Source organism: Stomoxys calcitrans, chromosome 4, assembly GCF_963082655.1.
Source record: "Stomoxys calcitrans chromosome 4, idStoCalc2.1, whole genome shotgun sequence".
Lineage (NCBI taxonomy): Eukaryota > Metazoa > Arthropoda > Insecta > Diptera > Muscidae > Stomoxys > Stomoxys calcitrans.
In genome coordinates, this window is record NC_081555.1 from 84342884 (window position 1) to 84370260 (window position 27377).

At 37.6% G+C, this 27377-nt stretch overlaps 2 protein-coding genes across 2 annotated transcripts in view; both read left to right on the plus strand.

The window, feature by feature from the left end:
• Positions 1 to 284: 284 nt before the first annotated feature.
• On the plus strand, positions 285 to 4011 carry LOC106093025 (zinc finger protein 286A). Its single transcript, XM_059367191.1, has 3 exons — positions 285 to 515; positions 581 to 1360; positions 3595 to 4011. The coding sequence occupies exons 1-3, from the start codon at positions 285 to 287 to the stop codon at positions 4009 to 4011; spliced, it is 1428 nt and encodes a 475-aa protein (XP_059223174.1).
• Positions 4001 to 27377, plus strand: part of LOC106086369 (A disintegrin and metalloproteinase with thrombospondin motifs 6) — a 170373-nt gene continuing 146996 nt past the window's right edge. The window contains exon 1 of the mRNA XM_059366467.1: positions 4001 to 4084. The gene's annotated coding sequence lies outside the window, so the exon portion shown is untranslated. The remainder of the gene's footprint in view (positions 4085 to 27377) is intronic.

Here is a 27377-nt window from a genome sequence, read left to right on the forward strand (position 1 = left end):
TTAAGACGTCAAAGTTAAAATTGTTTTATATTTGCGCGTTGCTTTTGTGGAATTTTTTGCAGAGTTACATTTTCCAACGCGACATTCAAAAACAAACCCAAACGCTCTCATCCTGTTTTGACCTTAATACCGTCAAACTGGCCGGCTACTGACTGGCTGTTTTCATCTGTTCGGCTGAGACCACCTTTTTAAATGCACCTTGGATTTTTTCTGGTGGTGGAAAGGCACTATATGTTGTTTATGTTTATATTTGTTGGATTAAATTTAAAACATCGTATTTAAAAATGAATACTTCAATGCGCAAAATATTTTATTATGAGAATATATTAGAATTTAAGAAGTCTTCACAACATAAATTAAATTTACAAGAAGTCAATAATTGGCAGCTGTGCCGCACTTGCCTGTTGGAAACCAACGAGGATGACATGGACATGGAGAAGATGTGTGTTATGGAAGTGGTACATGGCGATTTTTTGACGGTTCAACAAATGCTATTGAAAATAAGCCCATCACAGGTTTGTATTTTCGAAAGTAAGATTTGTATTACAATGTTTCTTATATATACTTCTGCCTTTTAAAGGTCCCCAAGGATAATGAATTGCCCACAAAAGTATGCAAGGATTGCTTGGGCAAAATATCAAATTTATACTTCTTTTCCATGCAAATAGAAAAGGCACAATATATTCTTACCAAATTGTTTAATAATTTAAAAGAAGATGAACGTAGAGCAACTGCAAGGGGTTTTGTAGAATTGGCGCAAAAAGAAATTCGTACAAGTACTACCGTAGTAAATGAAAATGTACAACAAGTTGAATCCGATGACAATTTTAATAACGGAAGCCACTTCAACGTGTCTTGTTCAAATTCTGATGAGGTCACCATTACTGAAGAAGTGATGGAGTCAGATACCGAGATTCTCTGGGAGGTTGAATCAATAAGGTCAAATGGAAATCAAATCGATACAGCTGAAATGCCATCTTCAGAAAATGAGCAACATGTCTTCGACACCAAGAATATAAATAAAGATAAAGCTGAAATTAAAAAAGATTCAAAGATTATAGACAATGAGTTGAATATAATAGAAAATCTGATAAATAACTGTAATGTTATTGATAATAAAGAGAAAGATTTGGATGAAGAATTGAACGTTCACAACAATAACTCCATAGTAGTATACGAGATGGCATCTAGTCAAAGTGATAGCATTATCGACAAGAATAATGAAGAATATGTAGTTATGTATGCTACGCAGGACGACAAAACCAAGAAGAGAAAACCTAAGCAAATTAGTGTCAAGCATAAACAGTCAAGAGTTATTAAACCTCTACTGGAGAACCTTAAATGTGGCGTCTGTGAATTGGTAAGAAGATTTTAATCTATGAATAGAGTATGGATTTGTTCAAATTATGCTGCCATAAAACTTTATCCCGCTTTAAACTTTACTTCGGCCGGTTGGTGAGATCATATTATGGATCCATAAGGAACATACATATATTGACATGGCGACCTTATATGCGGCATAATTTTGTTCCAATCTTATATAAACTGAGTCCTCTATAGACTTCAAAAGTATAATAAGAAGTCTAAAACAAAAAAAAAATTATCCGGTCCCTATTTCTCGAGTAGATTAGGTCTTCTCTCCGCCGGTCTAAAATCGGCAGCGTTAACATACATTCTCGTACACCTTTTCCACTTGGATGAAAGCTTTATGCTTGATTGGTTTTACGTATTCAGTATAGGTTTATGTGGCAGTCTGCAAGCAGACACTTAGACGTGTTCGTTCATTGTGATATCACAGTATCAGGAGATGGAATATTTTTCAGTTCCTACCGTTGAACCATTGAGGTTGCATTAAAAAGCCCAACATCTTGCGAATGTTCTTACTTGACTTTAATAAGTTATGACAGAACAGGCGCCTCGTTGTGCGCTTCTTAAATCCTTGCCATCAAGTTTCGTCGTGCTTTGCGTATACCACCATGATTGCCTTTAAAAAACTTCTTCGCTGGAGTTTCTACATTCATTTTGATAACATGACCTAGCCAACGCAACCGATGTAATTTGATACGTTTAACATACATTTGTGTGCTGGCCCATGAATTTTATGAAGAATCTTTCTTTCAAACACTCCAAGCACTGCCTCGTCTGCTTTCACATGCCTCGGAACCATATAACAACACGTGTAGTATCAGTGTCTTGTATAGTGTAATCTTCGACTGTCGAGAGGTAACCTTGTTTCTAAACTGCTTGCTTAATCCAAAGCAGCATCTGTTTGTCAGTATTATTCTTCGCTTTATCTCAATTAGGAATTGTACTACCTTATTTCCATGTACTACCAGACCCACTGTCACCGATTCTCTTTCGATTCTACAGTTCGAACATCCGGTGACCGACCCATGATATCGATGTCGTCGCTAAGCTGATGAATGCGCGTTATCAGCGTGTTCTGAGAGCAACTTTTCGGCTCCTGCTGCCTTGTTGTTTTTCAGTCAGGTCAATGCTGCTTCGACCTCATTCTGGCTAGGAGATAAACATTCTATACCATCATCAGGAATTACTGGCCAAGCGCCCTAACAGCATATACCGCATATATATCCCTTGATGCCCGCGAGCCACTTGCTCTAAGATCCGATGCCCACTTCCAGCCGCACCTAACCTGGGAACAGACACTGATGTTGGCCATTGGTTATTTGAAGGCGCCAATAGCGCGCTTTGTCTTTGGAGTATCATTGGCACTCAGTTTGAGTAAGTCAGTGCAATCTGACCTCTCACTGAGACTCTTCTCTCGAAATCGCTGCCTGCCCGCGGACGCATTTGCAGCTATCCGAAATCTGTGTAGCTTCCCAGTAGCTTTCAGCAAATCTTCCCGTGATAATGATGAACACGACACAAGTCGGTGCTCTAAGTTCGAGCCCGTGTGGTGCTCACAGTTATCCCGTGCCGAGCTTGGAATGCTATCTGACCCCTCACTGAGACTCTCCTCTGGAAATCGCTGCCTGCCCGCGGACGCATTTGCAGCTGTCTGCAATCTGTGTAGCTTCCCAGTAGCTTTCAGCAAATCTTCCCGTGATAATGATGAACACGACACAAGTTGGAGCTCTAAGTTCGAGCCCGTGTGGTGCTCACAGTTATCCCGTGCCGAGATTGGAATGCTCACATCCGTTAATTCAGACATCAGATTCAAAGAAATGAGTAAAACTGCTTCTGCTTGAAGAGGCAAGTTAAACTCCTTCTGATTGCAGATTACTATAATTTTCTCTTCCTCGACAGGTTAATTTAATAACAGCCTGGCTGTTATTAAATTAACCTCCGCTTGATGACCTGCTCGATATGACTAGTCCTAGTTCTTCAGAGTACGTCAAAGTCTACGTACCATCTGTTACCATAGAAATGGTAGTTCCAATCGCTGCTATCAAGAATAGTGGTACAGTAATTTTTAGCAAATAGCGGTTGCCTAGCATAGCTATTTTTGCAAAATATGTTTGTGATTGTGTTTATTACAATTTGCAAATTTCAACACCTCTATTGTTTTTTTTATATTGTTTTATAAACTTTTTTTAATATACACATGTTTCTATACCGAATTTTGTTTTGTAGACCTTTGGCCGCCAACGTGATCTAGTTCGTCATGTCTCACAAGAACATCCGAACAGCAAAGCGTACCAATGCCGTGAATGTCTTCTAAATTTTTCCCATACACAATCTCTATCGCGTCACATGAATCTCCATAAACCAATGGTTAATAAAATCAATTGTGAATATTGCTCCAAATCTTTTTTGCGATCTGATGACTTAAAACGTCACATTCGAGTACATTCTGGAGAGAGACCCTACGCATGTTCAAGGTGTGAAAAAGCCTTTAAGCAAATAAGTGAATTGAAACAACACATGGCAGTACACAAAGATGGTAAACAATATGTGTGTGAACATTGCGACCGGGCTTTTGCCTCACGGAATGGCCTTTATTTGCACAAAAAGAAACACATTGCAGAAAATAGTCAAGCGGATGAATAAATAAAATGGTCGTCAGTAATATTTAAATACTTCACAAGCAAAACTTAAAAAGAACCACAGTAACAGACGAGAGGTAAGTTTTTTCTTGATATTCCTTAGATTAATAAAAAGTCACAACGGGTATTTAAGTCGCACAATTCAATCTCTTTATTGGCTTATACAATCCTGACTTGTTACAAAAATGTGTTCTACTAAAAATGACAGTAATGATTTCGGCACAGGATAGCTGTGAGCACCACACAGTCTGGAACATTGACGTCCGATCTGTGAGGTGTTCAATGCTGTCACCAGAAGTTTAGCTGCGGGCTACCGGGCGCATCCACAGGTTGCGTATAGTGGAATACTCCATACGGAATAACTGCAACGGCAGTCGCGGACAATCAGCAGTATCGAGCGGCACCGGCTCTTGCACAAATACTGAGTGCCTATGATGCTCGATAGATAAGGCGAGTTATTGGAGCATTTAAATAACCAATGACCATCCTGTTCTGCGGCGATCGGTCCTTTGGACGGGAACGAGCTTGCTCCACATGAACATTTGGCTACGACGACAACAACTACAACAGTCATGATTACATGAGTTATCGATCAACTCACTTAAACATATAATTTGTCCCTTCCTTGAAGAATTTTAAGGGGAGAACATCAACTGCTTTCTGCGAACTATAGTTGATCGAAGAGACGCTTGTGACACCGGCTGTTCTTCCTCTATACTTGGGTGTTCTGTTTGAGCGGTTTGGAAGCCATTTGATGGTAACGGTGTTCCGAATCTTACCAATGTAGACGTGGTGGTCATGTTATTCAGCGACGAAGTTAAACCATTTGCTCCGTTTTCCTACATACATGTTCACTTCCAAACGGTGTAATACTTGCGTCATTCTGCTCGTTCCAACGATTTTCTACCTCTTTGTATGTGCCGAAATAGTAAATGCAAGTTTTACCCATGAACATTCCACCAAGGAACTGGGGAAAACTTCTCACAATCAACTTCGCCAATCAAGTTTAGGCTCAAAAATAAACGACCTCATTTTTAGAGTGGATTTCGAATGGTGTGCCGCAGTCCTACATCTCTATGGAGAGAAGTTTTTACATGGCATAGCACCTCACAAATGTTGCCAGCATTAGGAATGGAAAATCACAGCTGAAAATTTTTTCTTTTTGTCTCGCCAGGATCCGAACCCAGGAGTTCAGCGTCATGCTAACCTCTGCGGTACGCTGGCCTCGAACTAGTGGAAGATGGTATTCTTTCCGATGATCTGTTCCCTGCTACACGAAGTTGATTAATGTTCCTCTTTACAATTTTGCCAGCATAAACAATTTTGTAATGTAATGGGTCGATTACGGATTGCAACCCAACTTCAGTTGAGTTGTCAACGGCCAAATTTGTTAAAGAAATTTCCATTTGCATAATTTTTGACAGTTTTCTTAGTAGCTTAACGTTCAAGACATTGATATTGAATGAAACTGACAAAAATTTCCAACTTTATACTAATTTTTATTTGACGTGCCGAACTTTTGATACCCACCACCATGGATAAAATAACTATCCTCTTTTATAACAACTCCACTACCATACCCATAGTAATATGAAAATGGGGGCTGGTCTGGATCATATTTGTTTCAGGATCTCTTATACAAGTCACAGTTTCAGTGAAATCGACCAACAAATCCGTTTTTTATGGGATTAAGGCCCCAAATTGGAACATCGGTCTATATGGCAGCCATATCTTTACAAAGTCTGACCTGGGCTATATGCAGGTCAGATGACGGGAGGCTTAATACAAGTCGCAGTGTCAAATTCGAGCGAAATCGGCTAATAGATACAGATTTAATGGGTTTATGACCCATAATCGTCAGATCGCTCAATATGGCAGCAATATATGAATAAAGGCCGATCTGAACCATATTTGAGTCGGACATCGGGAGGCTTTAATCAACTCACTACTTCTTATTTCAGCGAAATCGGATAAAAATTGCGGTTTTTATGGGCTGAAGACCCTTAACCGGAATATCGGTCTATATGGTAGTTATATGTAAATATGGTCCGATATGGGCCATATTCCGTTTGAATATCGGGCCCCTAATACAACTTCCTGTTTTAAATTTCAGTGAAATCGGAAAAATGCGGCTTTAATGGGCTTAAGACACTCAATCGGTATTCAAGAACTTAACCTGCACATAGAAGAAATACAAGCCTGTGCAAAAATCGAAAATGGATATTTCGATGTGTTGCAAACGGAATGACTAAATGAATATACCCCCTATCCTATGGTGGTGGGTATAAAAATGATTGACATTTTCAATTAATTTTTGTAATTAATCCAATAAAAAATGATTGAAATTTCAAATTAATTTTTTAATGGACTCAATTAAAACAACAATTGAAATTTCCAATTAATTTCTACATATGGTACACATATACAAAAAAAAAATTCTCCTCGGAGGTTTTCCAAAAAATTTCGGGTGTTGTGGTAGCAGTAGCAGAATAAAAAGCGATTAAATCAATAAATTTTTTAATTGAAAATTGCAAAAATTTCAATCACGACTGTTATTGAAGAAAAATCATATTCAATTAAAAAAATAATAAATACCAAGTAAATTACTAAATTACTGTAGAGTGATTTTCGCAGACAGATAGAGGGGCGGACACGGTTATGTGCAAACAAATAGTGACAGCGGATAGACAGACAAATAAAGGAGGAGGAATAGCGTAAAATGAGGTTGAGATCGATGGTTGATAACATTGGAAAATTAATCTGACTTGCCTACAGTCTTCAGATAATGTAAGCATACAATTCTGTAAAATTAATTTGTAGATATTATGATGTCATATATACGATACAAAACGCCGATTCTATTGTATAGAGGCATTCCCCACACCATGTTATTTCCAATGAAATGTTTGACGGTTTATATGGAGTACTTGGGTTTTGTGAGACTTTATCCGGCCTCATTACATGGTATTATCACTTATTTGGGCTATGAAAAATAATTTTTAATTAGTTAGAATAGCCGCTGAAAATATCATATTTGCATATATCAACTTCTGTTGAATAATCTATTTTGACTATCCTTTTTATTCATAAACTTTAAAAAATTAATGTTTTTTGAACATAATATTTTAATATTTAATATTTTACAAAGTTTTTTGTTTTGTTTAAACGATGTAACAAATTTTTCTGATCGTTCTATGTTTCGCCTCACAATTTTCGTTTTTTGATCAAAGTTTCCGATTTAGGTATCCATTACACACCATTTTCCATCACAATTATTGAAACCGTAATTCAGCCACTTTCCGATAGTAATTTCCCAAGTTTAGTAACTTTTGCATATTTTTTCTTGTCAAAGGGTAACATTGTCTCGATCTGCCTATATCGGCCTACGGTTAAAGAAAAAAAAATTATCTATTATGAATTTCAATGAATTTTCTTATGAATTTCCAAAATTTTTTAAACGAATTGACTTCTTGCCCCTATTATTTTGCACATACTGAAACTGGACTTTTTATAGTAATAGTACTTTTTTGCTAAATATTGGAATATGTCTTTTGCGGCTTACTGACACCGACACTTAGGTGGCGACAAAATACCAGACATGAACCAACTTAGGGGTGAGGTAGCAATTAGGGATTTTGTAAGTTGCACAGAATTCCTGACTTAGATTTCTTTTCGAGGTTACTTTTTATTATTTAGAGTGCACAACAAGCCGATTATTAGCTTAGATGTATGTCCACAGTGGCATGGGTACAATTAATTTCAACCTAATGCTATGAAAGCATTTGCGCATCACTACATGCCAGCTTTTATGCACGAGAATGATGCTAAACGTGCTCCAAGAGGCCTGAACCCTGGTTTTCTACGAAAAACATACACGCAAAAAATAAAAGTTTTGAGAAATTTTTACGAGAAACAAAATACTTTTATTACGAAGTTTATTTTTTATTGTAACTATGTAACGTTTCGCCTCAACATATCAAATGGTAATCATAAACGTAGCATTATTGAATGCAACTAACTAACTGTTTATTGTAAACCCTTTAGCAACTTCGCCTGCGGTAAAAGTACCTTTCTTTTGTTGTAAAACCAAAAAAAGAAAGTGTTTCGATAACCGACCAATAATTATTCCATTGAGTCTCTGCTGCTAGAAAGTGAGACGGTGAGTATTAAGGCGTATAGACCAGTGATGGATAATAAGTGATGGGCGAAAATCACTGGAGCAACATAGAAGGCTTCTAATATAATTGTGTATCATAACATCGAAATAAAACCAAATAAAGAGAGTGAATTACCAACTTAGATCTGCTTATAATTGGTAAAAACTTTAGTTAGAATTATGGTACAACATTAAATTGAACTTGGCATTCTATTTAACATGCACAATTGATTTTAAAATTAACAAGTAAAAGCGTACCGGTTCGGGCGGGCCGAATCTTGGGAACCCAACACCATGGATTCTGCTAAAATATGGGAGCTATATCTAGCTATTGACCGATTTGGACCGTACTTGGCACAGTTGTTAAGAGCCATAACAGAACATTATATGCAAAATTTTAGCCAAATTGACTAAAAATCGCGGTTTGTAAGGGCACAAGAATTCAAATCGGAAGATCGGTTTATATGGGAGCTATATCATATTCTTGATCGATTTGGACCATACATGGCACAGTTGTTGAGAGTCATAACAAATAACTATATTCAAGATTTAATCCAAATCTGACAAAATTGGGGCTTCCAGGGGCTCAAGAAGTCAAAGACCGTATATGGCACAGTTATTGGAAATCATAATCGAACACTATGTTTCAAATTTCAGCCAAATCTGACAAAAATTGGGGCATCCAGGGGTTCAAGAAGTTAAATCGGGAGATCGGTTTATATGTGAGCTAACGGACATGGTTAGTTCGACTCAGGATGACGCGACGATGAAGAATATATATACTTTATGGGGTCTTAGATCAATATTTCGAGGTGTTACAAACGAAATGACTAGATTAGTATGCCCCCATCCTTGGTGGTGGGTATAAAAAGAATATACATGTACATAAGCATGACTTTAAATTAATTTACAAGTAAAGAAAAACTAGTTGAAACCCCGAATATATCAAGAATAGAAGGTAATATCAGTGGAAAACAAGTAAAAAGGCGTTAAGTTCGGCCGGGCCGAACTTTGGATACCCACCACCTCGGGTATATATGTAAACCACCTTTCATCAAACTCCGGTGAAAATTGCATACCTTATGTCCCATAGCAGTTATAACGAAATATGTTCTGATTTGGACAAAATACTATAAGTACAAGTCATTGTTCAATTGTGTAAAACAAAATATTGGTCTTTTTAGTAGCTATATCTAAAAATAAACCAACCTGAACCATATAAAACATGGATGTCGAAAAGCCTAACATAAGTCACTGTGTCAAATTTCAGTTAAATCGGATTATAAATGCGCCTTTATTGGGGCCAAGACTTCAAATCGAGATATCGGTCTATATGGCAGCTATATGCAAATCTTGATGGATCTAGACCAATTTGCAGAAATAGGTAGAGGGGCTTAATTTTACTCTCTGTCCCAAATTTCGGCAACATCGGACAATTAATGCGCCTTTTATGGGCCCAAAATATCAAATCGAGAGATCGGTCTATATGGCAGCTATATCCAAATCTGGACCGATCTGAGCCAAATTGAAGAAGGATATCGAAGGGCCTAAATTTCGGCGACATCGGCCAAAAAATGCGCTTTTTATGGCCCCAAAACCTAAAACCGAAGGATCGGTCTATAAGACAGCTATATCCAAATCTGGACCGATACGTGCCATATTGCAGAAGTATGTCAAGGGACTTAACTCACCGTCCCAAATTTCAGCAAAATCGGATAATAAATGTGGCTTTTCTGGGTCTAAAACCCTAAATCCGAGGATCGGTCTATATGACAGCCAAATCCAAATCTGGACCGATCTGAGCTTAATTGACGAAGGATATCGAAGGGGCTAACACAACTCAATGTCCCGAATTTCAGCGAAATCGGATATGACGGATGAATGTGGCTTTTATGGGCCTAAGACCCTAAATCGGAGGATCGGTCTATATGGCAGCTATAACCAAATCTAGACAGATCCTGGCAAAATTAACGAATAATGTCGGAAGGACCTAATACAACTCACTGTCCCAAATTTCGGCGAGATTGGATTATAAATGCGCCTTTTATGGACCCAACACCTTTAACCGAGAGATCGGTCTATATCCAAATCTGAACCGATCTGGACCAAATTGAAGAAAGATGTCGAGGAGCCTCACATAACTCACTGTCCCAAATTTCGGCGACATCGGACATTAAATGCGCCTTATATGGACCCAAAACCTTAAATCGCGAGATCGGTCTAAATTGCAGCTATATTCAAACCTGAAACGATCTGTGCCATATTGCAGAAAGACGTCGAGGGGACTCACATTACTCACTGTCCTAAATTTTGGCGACATCGGGCAATAAACGCGTCTTTTATGAGCCAAATTGAAGAAGAAAGTTTAAAGGCCTAACACAACTCACTGTCTCGAATTTCGGCGACATCGGACATTAAATGCGCCTTTTATGGGCCCAAAACCTTAAATCGGGTGATCGTTCTATAAGGCAGCTATATTCAAATCTGGATCGATCTGAGCCAAACTGGAAATCGGACAATCAATACGCCTTTTATGGGACCAAGACCGTAAATCGAGTGATCGAGTAATCCAAATCTGAACCGATCAGGTCCAAATTACAGAAGGATGTCGAAGGGCCTAACACAACTCGCTGTCCCAAATTTCAGTAAAATCGGATAATAAATGTGGCTTTTATTGGCATAAGACCCTAAATCGGCGGATCGGTCTATATGGGGGCTATATCAAGATATAGTCCGATATAGCCCATCTTCGAACTTAACCTGTATATGGACAAAAAAGAATCTATGCAAAGTTTCAGCTCTCTATTTTTATAGACTGTAGCGTGATTTCAACAGACAGACGGACGGACATGTCTAGATCGTCATTGATTTTTACGCTGATCAAGAATATATATACTTTATAGGGTCGGAAATGACAAAATGAATATACCTCCATCCTTCATTGGTGAGTATAAAAACTATATTTGTCACAAATTCTTGCAAGAATTTATCGCAAACAGCAGTTATTTTTATCGTTAACTACATTCAACGAAACGCAACATAATAAAACGTTTGAGACATTTTTACGACAAAGAAAAAACTATTATTAGATAGTTTTTCTTTTATTACAACTGTGTTAGGTTTCGCTTGAACATTTCAAACGTTATCCGCAAACGTAGCATTATTCGTCTATGGTACAGTTACCATTTTTTGATTGTAAAACCAAAAACTCTTTAATGGCTAAAGTTTTTCGATAGCCGCAAAGGATTATTCGTTTACTGAACCAATAATTATTCTTTTGTGTCAAAGTGATTCATATGATATCGGTAGGCTAGAGGATGCATCGAAGACCAAGACCAACAATAAGATGATGAGTACAAATCTCCTCGTCGGTCACTGACAAAGCTTATAAAATTGTTTAAGTAGAGTAATATGTAGACAGAGAGTGAAGGAGAGACAAGCAAGAGCTAGCAGAAAAAAAATATTTTTTTAAACATTGACAAATGTCAAATGAAGTCAATTACGGAACTAGTTTGTTGAAGTACTAGTTCCAGAAGTACTAGTTCCAAGGTCAACTTGTTACTCCAATGACAAACCAATGTTAAATACCCCAGTTGTAAACACTGAAAGTAGTCACTAGTTGTGATTACTTTGGAACTAGAGAAAAAGCAGGAGCTAGTGGCCTGGACTACTGGGGATGCGCAATTCTCGGATTCTCACACTATAGAACACTACTGTGTACGTACACAAGAAAATAATCACAAGCATGTTGAAAATTTTTTCTGATGGTCTCGCCAGGATTTCAGGCTTTCAGCGTTTTAGGCGGACATGCTAACCTCTGCGCTACGGTGGCCTTTTGAGATTCACCCAATGAAACAAAAAAAAAATGAGACTTCTTAGCTACACTCTTTGCCAAATGGAAGAGACACTAGATATAACAAACTAAACAAGTCATCTTTTCGTGTATTAAACCATCCATCCAAACCATTTTGCTGTGAACTAAACATTTTTGGTTTAAAAGAAGTTTTGAATTTTTGCGTAAAAGAGCCATCTTTTACCATAGACAAAGTTCACAAAAGTTTTACCATAACCGAAGTAACTGAAACATCAAAATGTGGCAAATTAACGACTAACGTTCACCGGTGAAGAAGAATGTTGCACAGTTACTATAAAAATAGTACTTTCCCAATAAAACAGGTATTTTTGCCGCAAATATATTCCAAGCCTATTATTTTTGTGTGTGTACGTATCGGCAACATTTGTTATAAATTTCGCCTCAATCAGTTGTTGTTTGTATATGTAATACCATTGAAAAGAAATATCTCAAAACATATATATAAATATCGGATGTATATCCAAATGTGAACAGATATTTTTAATATTCATTAAACTTTCTTCCTTCCTGTGCTAAATTTCATCAATGTAACATCATTCTATAGTATAAACAATGTATAAAGGGAGATTTTTTAGCTATTATCTTTTTGGAAACACTGGTTTGAACAGCTCGCGTACGTTTCGTGTTTTGTCAAACATCTTCAGTTTGGTCTATAATTTAACCATGAATCGTCTTACAAACGAACAACGGTTCCAAATTATTGACTTTTGTTATCAAAATGCCTGCTGTGTTAAGAAATTTCATCACGCGTTTCTTCCATTTTACAACGAAGCTCATTTTTGGCTCAATGGGAACGTAAATAAGCGGAATTGTCGATTTTGCAGTGAAGATCTGCAAGAAGCATTGCAAGAGCTATCAATGCATCCTGAAAAACTCGCAGTTAGTGCGGTTTATGGGCATCATTGGACCGTACTTCTTCAAAGATGATGCGAATCGTAACGTAGCTGTGAATGGTGAGCTCTACCGTGAGATGATATCTAACTTTTTTTGCCCAAAATGCAAGAGCTTGACTTGCATGATATGTGGTTTCAACAAGACGGTGTCAAAATCCACACAGCACGCGTAACAATTGACTTATTGAGAGGCGAGTTCGGTGAACATTTTATTTCACGTTCGGGACCGGTCGATAAGCCGCCTAGATCGTGCGATTTAACGCCTTTAGACTATTTTTTGTAGGGCTATGTTGAAGCAGACAAGCCCGCTTTAATTGAAGGATTTATTCGTGAGATACCGACCGAAATTTTGGAAAGAGTATGCCAAAATTGGACTAAGCGGATGGATCATTTGAGGCTCAGTCACGGTCAACATTTTTGAAAAAAAGGAGGAAATTAAAACTTTTATAAAAAAGTTTTAAGTTCTCTAGATTCTTATATTAAGCAGAGTATTTCATATATCAAAAAAATTTGACTGCTTTTTGATTAAATTTTTAAATTTTCTTTATTCACCAATATATAATTTAGTATTCATTGGATGTTGTTGTACACAATGTCTCCTTAATATGAGAAAAATCATTGTGCAATGCTATAGTGCAGATGTTCCCTTGACGTAGGAGACAAGTTAGAGATGTTTACATGAATTGTACAAGCATGTAGTTAGCTTCGCTCAGTCTCATTGGCCTAAGCTCACTGTCTGCATTAACAATTATATCCCATCAGGATGGCGACGAAAAATGATGCCAGTTTAGGGTTTTCTTTTTATAGGCCCTTCCCTTTGGATGATGAGGCTTCTGTTTTCACTAGTCTCCGACGTCTAAAGTTCAATATCAAAAGTCTGCCGATATATTGGAATTGATATTAACGAAAATAATCCAACAACAAGAAAAACAATGATGTCGATAAGCGCCACCACTCAATAGTCTGTCAGACTGTCAAACAATTGATGGATCGATCTATCGACAGGCTGAATGACTGGCCACGAATATACAACATCAAAAGGGGAACAATAGAATGGGTTTGGTGGTTATTTAGCAAGAACAATGTAATGTCCATGAAAGCATTGAAAGAAATTATGCTGGCGACTTGTGTTAGTATTCCATGCATTTAAAATATGGCTTTCAGAGGTTTCGTTCTTCAATATGCTGACACAGAAATACATTGTTCAATAGTCTATTATTTCGGTTTTTATGGGGATATATATAATCAAGTAATTTGCAAAATTTTGAGATGATTGGTTTATAAATGCGTTTGCAAAGGCCGTTAAAGGTATTTCTAAATCTGGACCGATTTCTAAGGAATTCACCAGTGATCAGAAGAGTCATAAGATGCTTAAAGTGCAGTGCAAGATTTTGAGAATATGGGCTGTTATTGAGATTTATAAATGCGTTTGCATATGCCCTTAAAGCGAAAATCGGAAGATACGTTTATATGATGCTATAGGTTAATCTAAGATAATCAACAGAGTCATAAATGAAATTTTTGTGTCAAATTTTGTGAAGATCGATCGGACAGTATTAGTCCAAATCCGATATTCTTCATTCATTCTGACAACATGACCTATCCAACGCAATTGTTGTATATTGATACGATTAAATATGCTAACCTCGTCATACAGTTCATGATTCATGCGACGCCAATATTCTCCATCAATGCAAACTGGCCCATACATTTTTCGAATAATCTTTCTCTGAAACACTCCAAGCACTGCCTCGCCTGCTTTTACAAGTACCCATGCCTCGGAACCATATAACAACGCGGGTAGTATCAATGTCTTTTATAATGCAATTTTCGTCTATCGAGAAGTGACTTGTTTCTAAACAGCTTGCTTAATATAAAGATATATGAAAAATATGAATTAATTCGTGATCATTTTCATGCGACCAACTTTCACAACTTTAGATGTGAACTAACTTAAATCTTTGTATGGCGATCAACACCGACGCTTGCCCAAAGTCGAATTCCGTGAAGGTCGTCCAAGAACGACCGTTGTACCAGAGATGATTGATGCCGTGTGTGAACTTATAATGCAAGATCGTGATGTGACATATCGTGAGATAGAGGCATCTTTGGACATTTCTTCCACTAGCCTACATTTGATATTGCAAGAAGACTGTGCGTAAAAAAGTTTGTTCTCGTTGGACACCGCACAATTTGACAATCGCCCCAAAAAAATAAACAAAAACGGCTCGTGTCGATTAGTGCGAAGAAACGTTGGAAAATACGATCGCGGTTCTTCAAAATACGTCTATAAGATCGTCACAGGTGGCGAATCGTGGGGATTCATGCGTATGAGCCCGTATGACCCGTGTGGGTCTTCAACAGTCGTGCACAAAATTTAAATTTTCTTTACCCTAGTGTTGATGCTCAATTCAATACAACATGTTGTCTGAAGCTGTTGTAAAGGGTGATTTTTTAAGAGCTATAAGATAGTTTTTCACAAAAAAAAAAAAACAAAACAAAAAATGCTTTTAACATGAAATCTTTATTAGAATCGATAGTACGGTCCATATAATTAATTGTTTGAAAATTATTTCATGCAAATGTTGACCATTACTGAGCCACAAATGGTCCATTCACTTAGACCAATTTAGGTATACTCTTTCCAACATATCGGCCTGTATCTCACAAATAAATGCTTCAATGTTGTCGTCCAATGTGTCATTGAAGAGGACTTCTCTCTGCGTTAACATAGCCAAACAAAAGATAGTCTAAAGGCGTTAAATCGCACGATTTAGGCAGTCAATTGACCGGTCTACGTGAAATAAAATGTTCACCGAACTCGCCTTTCAATAAGCCCATTGTTACGCGTGCTGTGTGGCATATGGCGCCGTCTTGTTGAGTCAAGCTTTTGCATTTTGGGCAAAAAAAGTTGGATATCATCTCACGGTAGCACTCACCATTCACAGTTACGTTACGATTAGCATCATCTTTGAAGAAGTACGTTCCAATGATGCCACCAGCTCATAAACCGCACCAAACTGTGACTTTTTCAGGATGCATTGGTAGCTCTTGCAATGCTTCTGGCTGATCTTCACTCCAAAATCGACAATTCTGCTTATTTACGTACCCATTGAGCCAACAATGAGCTTCGTCGTAAAATGGAAGAAGCGCGTGATGGACTTTCTTAACAGAGCACGCATTTTGATTATAATATTCAATAGTTTGAAAGCGTTGTTCGTTTATAATACTCATGGTTTTCATGGTTAAATTATAGACCATACTGAAGATGGTTGAAAGTGAAACAAAACACGAAACGTGCGTCGGGCTCAAATGAAAGGTATTGGCGAGTAGAACACTAACTTGATACCCACTTTCGGGACCAATTTTCTGAGGGTCTACCCATTCCCCAAAACACCCCACAAACAGCAATTATTTACTGAACATCGCAATATGGGTCTCAAGAAAAAAAATAGGTATTTGGGAGTAGAGTACGAATCTGATGTGTGACCATGTATTTGGGAGACCGCCCCTTCCCCAAAACACCCCCCAAAGAGTAAAAATTTACCGACCATGGCAATATAAGCGTTCACCCGGGCCGAATCTTGGGAACCCACCACCATGGATTCTTCTACCAATTCAGCAAAAATTAAAGATTCTAGAAACCGAGCAAGGATGATCGAGAGACCGGTTTACATGGGAGCTATATCAGGTTATTGACTGATTTGAACCGTATTTGGCGCAGTTGTTGGAAGTTATAACAGAGCACAGCAAGTAAAATTTCAGCCAAATCGAATAAAAATTGCGGCTTGTAAGGACTCAAGAAGTCAAATCGGGAGATCGGTTTATATGGGAGCTATATCAGATTATAAACTGATTGGGACCGTACTTGACACAGTTTTGTGTCAATCGGCCAATCGGACAAAATTGCAGCTTCCAGGAGCTTAAGAAGTCAAATCCGAAGATCGGTTTATATGGGAGGTATAACTAAATCTGAACGGATACAGCCCACCGTATCGAACCTACATCACTATGAACGACCCACCGTATGAACCACCTACATCACTATTAAGTATCTGTGCAAAATTTCAAGCGGCTAGCTTTACACGTTCGACCTCTATAGTAATTTCAACAGACTGGCCGACATGTCTAGATCGACTCAGGACGTCAAGATAATACCCCCATCCTACCAAGTACTAAGTCTGGGCGACCACCTCACACCCGAAATTCGGACATACATATTTACCCATATGGGGCTCAAATAAAAGGTATTTTGAAATAGAGCACGAAATTCATATCCACTTTCAGGACCAAATAAAGTCTTTTTAGAATGGAGTACATCTGACATCCAAATTCAAGGGATTCAGATAAAGGCATTTATATTTTTATACTGTTAGTTAAGCGATATATGTACATATACTATTTTCGTAGCATAGTATTTCATTAAAAGCTCTTTTATTGTCGATAATAAATATTCAAAGGATTATTTTATTCCATACATTGTAAAAGAAGGCGAAGCGGGGTGGGCCCGGTTCAGCTATTAGTTTTCTCTAAAGACAACATTTCAATGAAATTTTCTCAAAAATAACATTTTAATAAAATTTTTTGAAATGTTTCTAAAATTGGAATGAAATTGTTTCTAATTACTCAAACTATTATTACCACCTTCTTTAAAGACAAAAAATATTAATGTTTGTTTCAAAAATTTTCCCATTGAAAAGTTTTTGTGATAGAACAACAATCCGAATAATTTTTTCTCTGAGCGTTATGGGGAAAACTGTGGTGAAAATTGGCAAGCCAAAATGTTGACAACAAAATGGCAAAACCCCTTAATAGGCAAAAGTGTTAAAGTATTTGAGATTTTTGTTATACCCATTTAGTCAATGGGGGTTTTTCTAAGAAAGTAATTTCTGATTCTAGGGATTGTATCGAGTAAAAAAATCCGCTATACCATAAAAATATTGATAAATTACCTTTTTCACTGCTTTTGCGATGTACTAACTTAACTATTTTCTTAGCTACAATTTTTGTCTCCTTTTACAACTGATCGGATAAAGAAAATGAAGAAAGTTGGGAACCACAACTTTGAGATAGCAACTTTATCTTCCTTCCTTCCTTCGCCGTAAGCGAAACGAATGACAACAGTTTTGAAATAAACCCAATAATAGTACCGGCAAACATATGCTACGTTGGATTAAGTTGGCAGTTTAGAAACAAGGCCATCTCTCGACAGACGAAGATTACACTATAACAAGACACTGATACTACCCCTCTTGTTATATGGTTCTGTGGCATGGCTACTTGTGAAAGCAGACAAGGCAACGCATGGAGTGTTTGAGAGAAAGATGCTTCGTAAAATATTTGGATCAACTTGCGTTAACGGAGAATAAAGGCGTCGTGTGGACCAAAAAACAGCGGCTGCGTTGGATAGGTCATGGTTGTCAGAATGGATGAAGAAGCTCCAGCAAAGAAGTCTTTTGAAGTCAGACACGGTGGTACACGCAAACCAGAAAGACCAAAAGCCCGATGGAAAGATCAAGTGGTGGGAGACACCTCAAAACAGAGATTTTAGAATGAGCTCAGAAGATCGGGGCGCTTGTAACGCTAATCTTCATTCGGCTAGTGGAACAAGTGTTCTGTCATATCCAATTAAAGTAAAGAAAAGTAAGTAAGATAAGGTGCCTCTTCGGGGGAAGGTGCCGAGTCGGGGAGAATTTTTTACAAGGCATAGTACCTCCCAAATGTCGCCTGCATAGTAGTATCACAAATGTCGAGGGCATAACCAACGCTGAAAATTGTTTTTCTGTTTGTCTCGCCAAGATTCAAATCCAGGCGTTCAGCGGACATGCCTCTGCGCTACGGTGGGTTTTGTAAGTTTCTATACCCTGGTGGAGGGTATAAAAACTTAAAAACCCGATTTTTAAATCTGGACAATATAGTGTGAAATCAGGAAACCAATTTGAGGCCAAAATAACGTAACCACAAGACATTTTTTTTAGAATATTTAAAAACAAATAAAAAGGTGTTAAGTTTGGCCGGGCCAAACTTTGGATACCACCACCAGCTCGGGTATATATGAAAACCACCTTTCGTCATAATCCGGTGAAAAATGTATAATTTAAAATTGGTCCGATTTGGACCAAATTCGACACGGATATTGAGTGGTCTAATAATTACAAGTCATGGTTCAAATTTGTAGAACAAAAAATTGGCCTTTTTGGTAGCCATATCCAAATATAGACCGATCTGAATCATATACGACACGTATGTATCAAATTTCACTTAAATCGGATCGGTCTATATGGCAGCTATATCCAAATCTGGACCGATCTGCGCCAAATTGAAGAAGAATGTTGAAGCGCCTAACACAACTCATTGTCCCAAAAATTCGGCGAAATCGGACAATAAATGCGCCTTTTATAGGCCCAAGACCTGAAATCGGAAGATTGGTCTATATGGCAGCTATATCCAAATCTGGACCGATCTGAGCCAAATTGAAGACGAATATTGAAGGGCCTAACGCCTTTTATGGGCCCAGATCTTTAATCGAGAGATCAGTCTATACGGCAGCTACATCCAAATCTGAACCGATCTGTGCCATATTGCAGAAAGCTTTCGAGGGGCCTTACTTTACTCACAGTTCCATATATCGGCGGCAGCGGACAATAAATGCGCCTTTTATGGGCCCAAGACCTGAAATCGGAAGATTGGTCTATATGGCAGCTATGTCCTAATCTGGACCGATCTGACCCAAATTGAAGACGAATATTGAAGGGCCTAACGCCTTTTATGGGCCCAGACCTTCAGTCGAGAGATCAGTCTATACGGCAGCTATATCCAAATCTGGACCGATCTGTGCCATATTGCAGAAAGATTTGGAGGGGCCTTACTTAACTCACTGTCCCAAATTTCGGCGGCATCGGATAATAAATGCGCCTTTTATGACCCAAAACCTTAAATCGGGAGATCGGTCTAAATGGCAACTATATGCAAATCTGGACCGATCTGTGCCATATTGCAGAAAGATTTCGAGGGGCCTTACTTTACTCACAGTCCCATATATCGGCGGCAGCGGACAATAAATGGGCCTTTTATGGCCCAAAACCTTAAATCGAGAAATCGGTCTATATGGCAGCTATATCCAAATCTGGACCGATCTGGGCCAAATTGACGAAGGATGTCGAAGGGCCTAAAAAAAATCACTGTCCCAAATTTCAGCAAAATCGGATAATAAATGTGGCTTTTATAAGCCTAAGATCCTAAATCGGCGGATCGGTCTATATGGGGGCTATAATAAGATATATACCGATATTGCCCATCTTGGATCTTAACCTGCTTATGGACAAAATGAGAATCTGTGTAAAGTTTCAGCCCAATATCTCTATTTTTAAAGATTTAGAAGATGATTTCAACAGACAGACGGACAGATGGACGGACATGGCAAGATCGTCTTAAATTTTTACGCTGATCAAGAATATATATACTTATTGGGTCGGAAATGGATATTCCGATGTGTTGCAAACGGAATAACAAAATGAATATACCCCCATCCTTCGGTGGTGGGTATAAAAATCGTAATCAAATTACTGAAGCTTATTCGACGAATTTTTATATATAGCAATCTTTATTATTTTACTATAGCAATCTAGTAATTACGTTCGTTACACCTCGAAATATTGATTTATGAACCTATGATCATATGTTATCTTGATCGTCGGCGGCGATTATCCCACTACAAAATGCTGACGATATTTGTAAAGTATTCAGCTGTGTTAAAACTTCTTTTACAAGTGGTGTTGCTAAGCGGCACACCTAAAACTTGAATAGGACTGCACTCAATGATGTGAGAGAAGTTTGTATTTTGATCATCTTAACATTGTGAGTTAACCATGATTGTTCGTCGGACAGTGGAAATCACCAACCAAATTTCGAATAAATATTTATATTAACTTAAAATTTTGCATCGATATTTTTATTAATGCAAGTCGTTAGTGATTGTAAGTTGGCCATATCGATCCGAAATATGTATATCCCCATATATATTGATCCCAGGTATGTGAAGTACTTTTGTACTCTCCTCTTGGCTTCTTGAGTCCCTTTAAGCCGCAATTTTTGACCGATTTTGCTGAAACAACAACAGCACAAAATGTAGGCTAGATAGGTCCTTAAAGAGATATAGTGACAATATTAACCTATCCCGGGATATGGTTTCTTTTAGTCTTTAGACGCCTTAATTTTTATTCCATTGAGTTAAAATTTGATACGTGGCATACACATAAGCTATCTTACCTTACTGAAAAAATGGTTGTCCTAACCAAGAATTGATCCGGGAAAATTTCACAAGTTAAACTTGGCATCTTTTAAAATACGAATATTTGAGACAAAATAAAAAAATAATCCGAGATAGTTATTCCCTCGCTAATGATGGCTTTATTGGACCAAGGCTTTGATTTATGATCGTATTTTTTTGGTTTACCCACTTTAATATAAGTTCTCATGAATCTGGAAGACCGTACAAGTTAATGTGCATACCAATTTGATATGTTGTACAACGTTTTTACTCCCTGGCAATCAGATAAAAAAACTTGATGAGATCAGACTTTTATTTGATTGTTGCTGTTGTTGTCGGTGGCGTCGGCGGTGTTTGTGACGCTTGCAGTTGTTGGTTTAAGGACGCTTTATATTTTTCGAATGGCTACATAATTAATATCGATATAAATGTCAAGATTCAAATTTTGTCAAAATTACAATTTTGCAAAAATGTCTCCTAAATTTTAATTTCCCTAAATTGTAAAATTGTGTTTTTTGATATATTTGACCTATTTCTATAAATTTGTTGTTTTTTGGTACTAATCGAGATTAGTTTGTTGTTTATATTTAATTTTTTATTCGATATTTCGTCTTCCCATGGAAGCGCGGTTGATTCTTGTATGCATCGCACTGCCAAGACTCAACCACGCTATAGTAGAAATTATTAGTTCTATTCCGCATGATGTCTTCCGTGTGGTATTACAAGGCGCTTAGATCTAAGGACATTTGTGCTGATTGTCTCACACTCAAAAAGAAGTGACCCAATTGTTGAGTTAAAGTAAACTACTTTGCAATAAAGTTAAACTTCATATAGCGCTAAAGCCATTTATATTTAGCCAAAAAATAATATATCGATAGTACAATCGAGCTTCACACCACCATAGGATAGGGATATACTAATCTCGTTTATCCATTTCTAACACCTCGAAATATTCGTCATGATATTTTAAACCGATCTAGGACGCTGATTTTTGAAGAAGTAAAGCTCGACGCCAGAAATTTTGCATAAATAGTTTTTATTAATATAAGATGGTTGGGATTGGCCAAATTTATTTATTTTTGGGTATACAATGAACGTCGAAAATAAGTCAACACCCGTGATATTTTTACCTTTTGTAAGATTTTTGTACATTCTATTCATAGGGTATAGCAGTTTTCAAGTTTTTTGCCTGTTAGGGCGAGATCATTAAATTTTACAATTCCTGTTTGTTTCTCTTTCGAGACGAGCTCAATGATCGGAGACGCAAATGGAAAAGGAAAGCCAAAGATAGCAACACAACACCAACCACTATGGGACGCGTTTCGTTTTTGGTTAGAAGACTTTTCAACCATATTAGATGTGATGGCTTCAAAGAGACTTACTCCACCTCATATATTTCGGTCAAATGAAGACATTCAACTATTACAACAAAACGCACTTGCCCAACTGCTACTCCAAACAATCGCCAATAGCCATAAGAGTAATATTATAATGTAAGCATACTGCAGCCTACATTGTTTGCCGCGTGCTGTACCGTTAATTTACTTGTTTTGAGCTAAATTTATTCGGTCTTGATATAATTCATGCAATCGGATGTTTTCCGGCTGCAGACCGTTAATCTGTTTCTATTACAAATAGAAAAACAAAAGAAACATATTTTTTTAAAGATAGGCAGAAAGTATGTGTGTGTTTTTTTATACCCTCCACCATAGGACGAGGGGTATACTAATTTCGTCATTCTGTTTGTAACTACTCGAAATATTCGTCTGAGACCCCATAAAGTATATATATTCTCGATCGTCGTGACATGTTATGTCGATCTAGCCATGTCCATCCGTCTGTCTGTCGAAAGCACGCTAACTTCCGAAGGAGTTAAGCTAGCCGCTTTAAATTTTGCACAAATACTTCTTATTAGTGTAGGTCGGTTGGTATTGTAAATGGGCCATATCGACCTATGTTTTGATATAGCTGCCATATAAACCGATCTTGGGTCTTGACTTCTTGAGTCTCTAGAGTGCACAATTCTTATCCGATCGGAATGAAATTTTCCACGACGTGTTTTGTTATGATATCCAACAGCTGTGCCAAGTATGGTTCAAATTGGTCCATAACTTGATATAGCCATATAACCAATCTTGGGTCTTGACTTCTTGAGCCTCTAGAGTGCGCAATTATTATCCGAATGAAATGAAATTTTGCACGACGTGTTTTGTTATGATATCCAACAACTGTGCCAAGTATGGATCAAATCGGTCCATAATCTGATATAGCTGTCATATAAACCGATCTTGGGTCTTGACTTCTTGAGCCTCTAGAGGGCGCTATTCTTATCCGATTTGAATGGATTTTTGCACGAAGTATTTTGTTATGATATCCAACAACTGTGCCAAGTATGGCTCAAATCCGTTCATAATCTGATATAGCTGTCATATAAACAGATCTGGGGACTTGACTTCTTGAGCTTCTAGAGGGCGCAATTCCTATCCGATTTGGCTGAAATTTTGCATGACGTATTTTATTCTTACTTTCAACAACTAAGGTTTAAATCGGTTCATAACCTGATATAGCTGCCATATAAACCGATCTGGGATCTTGACTTGTTGAGCCTCTAGAGGTCGCAATTATTATCCGATTTGCCTGAAATTTTGTACGACCGATCCTCTCATGACCATCAACATACGTGTTTATTATGGTCTGAATCGGTCTATAGCCCGATACAGCTCCCATATAAATCGATCTCTCTATTTTACTTCTTGAGCCCCCAAAGGGCTCAATTCTTATTCGAATTGGCTGACAGTTTACACAGGTCTCCAACATATAATTTAATTGTGGTCCAAATCGGACCATATCTTGATATCGCTCTAATAGCAGAGCAAATCTTTTCTTATATCCTTTTTTGCCTAAAAAGAGATGCCGGGAAAAGAACTGGACAAATGCGATCCATGGTGGAGGGTATATAAGATTCGGACTGGCCGAACGCTTTTACTTGTTTATATCTAAGGGTGATTTTTCAGCTATTATCTTTTGGCAACATTGGTTTAAACAGCTCACGCACGTTTCGTGTTTTGTTTCAATGTCAAACATATTCAATATGGTCTTTAATTTAACCATGAATCGTCTTACAAACGAACAACGCTTGCAAATTATTGAATTGTATTATCAAAATGCGTGCTCTGTTAGAAAGTTCATCGCGCGCTTTTTCATTGAGCGATGAAGCTCATTTTTGGCTCAATGGGTAGAATTGTCTATTTTTGAGTAAAGATCAGCCAGAAGGATTGCAAAAGTTACCAATGCATCCAGAAAAAGTCAAAGTTTGGTGCGGTTTATGGGCTGGTGGCATCATTGGACCGTACTTCTTCAAAGATGATGTAAATCGTAACGTAACTGTGAATGGAAGGCGCTCTCGTGAGATGATATCCAACTTTTTTTTTGCCCAAAATGCAAGAGCTTGACATGCATGACATGTGGTTTCAACAAGACGGTGCCACATGCCACACAGCACGCGTAACAATCGACTTATTGAGAGGCGAGTTCGGTGAACATTTTCTTTCACGTTCGGGAACGGTCGCTTGGCCGCCTAGATTGTGCGATTCAACGCCTTTAGACTATTTTTTGTAGGGCTATGTTGAAGCAGACAAGCCCGCTTTAATTGAAGGATTTATTCGTGAGATACCGACCGAAATTTTGGAAAGAGTATGCCAAAATTGGACTAAGCGGATGGATCATTTGAGGCTCAGTCACGGTCAACATTTTTGAAAAAAAGGAGGAAATTAAAACTTTTATAAAAAAGTTTTAAGTTCTCTAGATTCTTATATTAAGCAGAGTATTTCATATATCAAAAAAATTTGACTGCTTTTTGATTAAATTTTTAAATTTTCTTTATTCACCAATATATAATTTAGTATTCATTGGATGTTGTTGTACACAATGTCTCCTTAATATGAGAAAAATCATTGTGCAATGCTATAGTGCAGATGTTCCCTTGACGTAGGAGACAAGTTAGAGATGTTTACATGAATTGTACAAGCATGTAGTTAGCTTCGCTCAGTCTCATTGGCCTAAGCTCACTGTCTGCATTAACAATTATATCCCATCAGGATGGCGACGAAAAATGATGCCAGTTTAGGGTTTTCTTTTTATAGGCCCTTCCCTTTGGATGATGAGGCTTCTGTTTTCACTAGTCTCCGACGTCTAAAGTTCAATATCAAAAGTCTGCCGATATATTGGAATTGATATTAACGAAAATAATCCAACAACAAGAAAAACAATGATGTCGATAAGCGCCACCACTCAATAGTCTGTCAGACTGTCAAACAATTGATGGATCGATCTATCGACAGGCTGAATGACTGGCCACGAATATACAACATCAAAAGGGGAACAATAGAATGGGTTTGGTGGTTATTTAGCAAGAACAATGTAATGTCCATGAAAGCATTGAAAGAAATTATGCTGGCGACTTGTGTTAGTATTCCATGCATTTAAAATATGGCTTTCAGAGGTTTCGTTCTTCAATATGCTGACACAGAAATACATTGTTCAATAGTCTATTATTTCGGTTTTTATGGGGATATATATAATCAAGTAATTTGCAAAATTTTGAGATGATTGGTTTATAAATGCGTTTGCAAAGGCCGTTAAAGGTATTTCTAAATCTGGACCGATTTCTAAGGAATTCACCAGTGATCAGAAGAGTCATAAGATGCTTAAAGTGCAGTGCAAGATTTTGAGAATATGGGCTGTTATTGAGATTTATAAATGCGTTTGCATATGCCCTTAAAGCGAAAATCGGAAGATACGTTTATATGATGCTATAGGTTAATCTAAGATAATCAACAGAGTCATAAATGAAATTTTTGTGTCAAATTTTGTGAAGATCGATCGGACAGTATTAGTCCAAATCCGATATTCTTCATTCATTCTGACAACATGACCTATCCAACGCAATTGTTGTATATTGATACGATTAAATATGCTAACCTCGTCATACAGTTCATGATTCATGCGACGCCAATATTCTCCATCAATGCAAACTGGCCCATACATTTTTCGAATAATCTTTCTCTGAAACACTCCAAGCACTGCCTCGCCTGCTTTTACAAGTACCCATGCCTCGGAACCATATAACAACGCGGGTAGTATCAATGTCTTTTATAATGCAATTTTCGTCTATCGAGAAGTGACTTGTTTCTAAACAGCTTGCTTAATATAAAGATATATGAAAAATATGAATTAATTCGTGATCATTTTCATGCGACCAACTTTCACAACTTTAGATGTGAACTAACTTAAATCTTTGTATGGCGATCAACACCGACGCTTGCCCAAAGTCGAATTCCGTGAAGGTCGTCCAAGAACGACCGTTGTACCAGAGATGATTGATGCCGTGTGTGAACTTATAATGCAAGATCGTGATGTGACATATCGTGAGATAGAGGCATCTTTGGACATTTCTTCCACTAGCCTACATTTGATATTGCAAGAAGACTGTGCGTAAAAAAGTTTGTTCTCGTTGGACACCGCACAATTTGACAATCGCCCCAAAAAAATAAACAAAAACGGCTCGTGTCGATTAGTGCGAAGAAACGTTGGAAAATACGATCGCGGTTCTTCAAAATACGTCTATAAGATCGTCACAGGTGGCGAATCGTGGGGATTCATGCGTATGAGCCCGTATGACCCGTGTGGGTCTTCAACAGTCGTGCACAAAATTTAAATTTTCTTTACCCTAGTGTTGATGCTCAATTCAATACAACATGTTGTCTGAAGCTGTTGTAAAGGGTGATTTTTTAAGAGCTATAAGATAGTTTTTCACAAAAAAAAAAAAACAAAACAAAAAATGCTTTTAACATGAAATCTTTATTAGAATCGATAGTACGGTCCATATAATTAATTGTTTGAAAATTATTTCATGCAAATGTTGACCATTACTGAGCCACAAATGGTCCATTCACTTAGACCAATTTAGGTATACTCTTTCCAACATATCGGCCTGTATCTCACAAATAAATGCTTCAATGTTGTCGTCCAATGTGTCATTGAAGAGGACTTCTCTCTGCGTTAACATAGCCAAACAAAAGATAGTCTAAAGGCGTTAAATCGCACGATTTAGGCAGTCAATTGACCGGTCTACGTGAAATAAAATGTTCACCGAACTCGCCTTTCAATAAGCCCATTG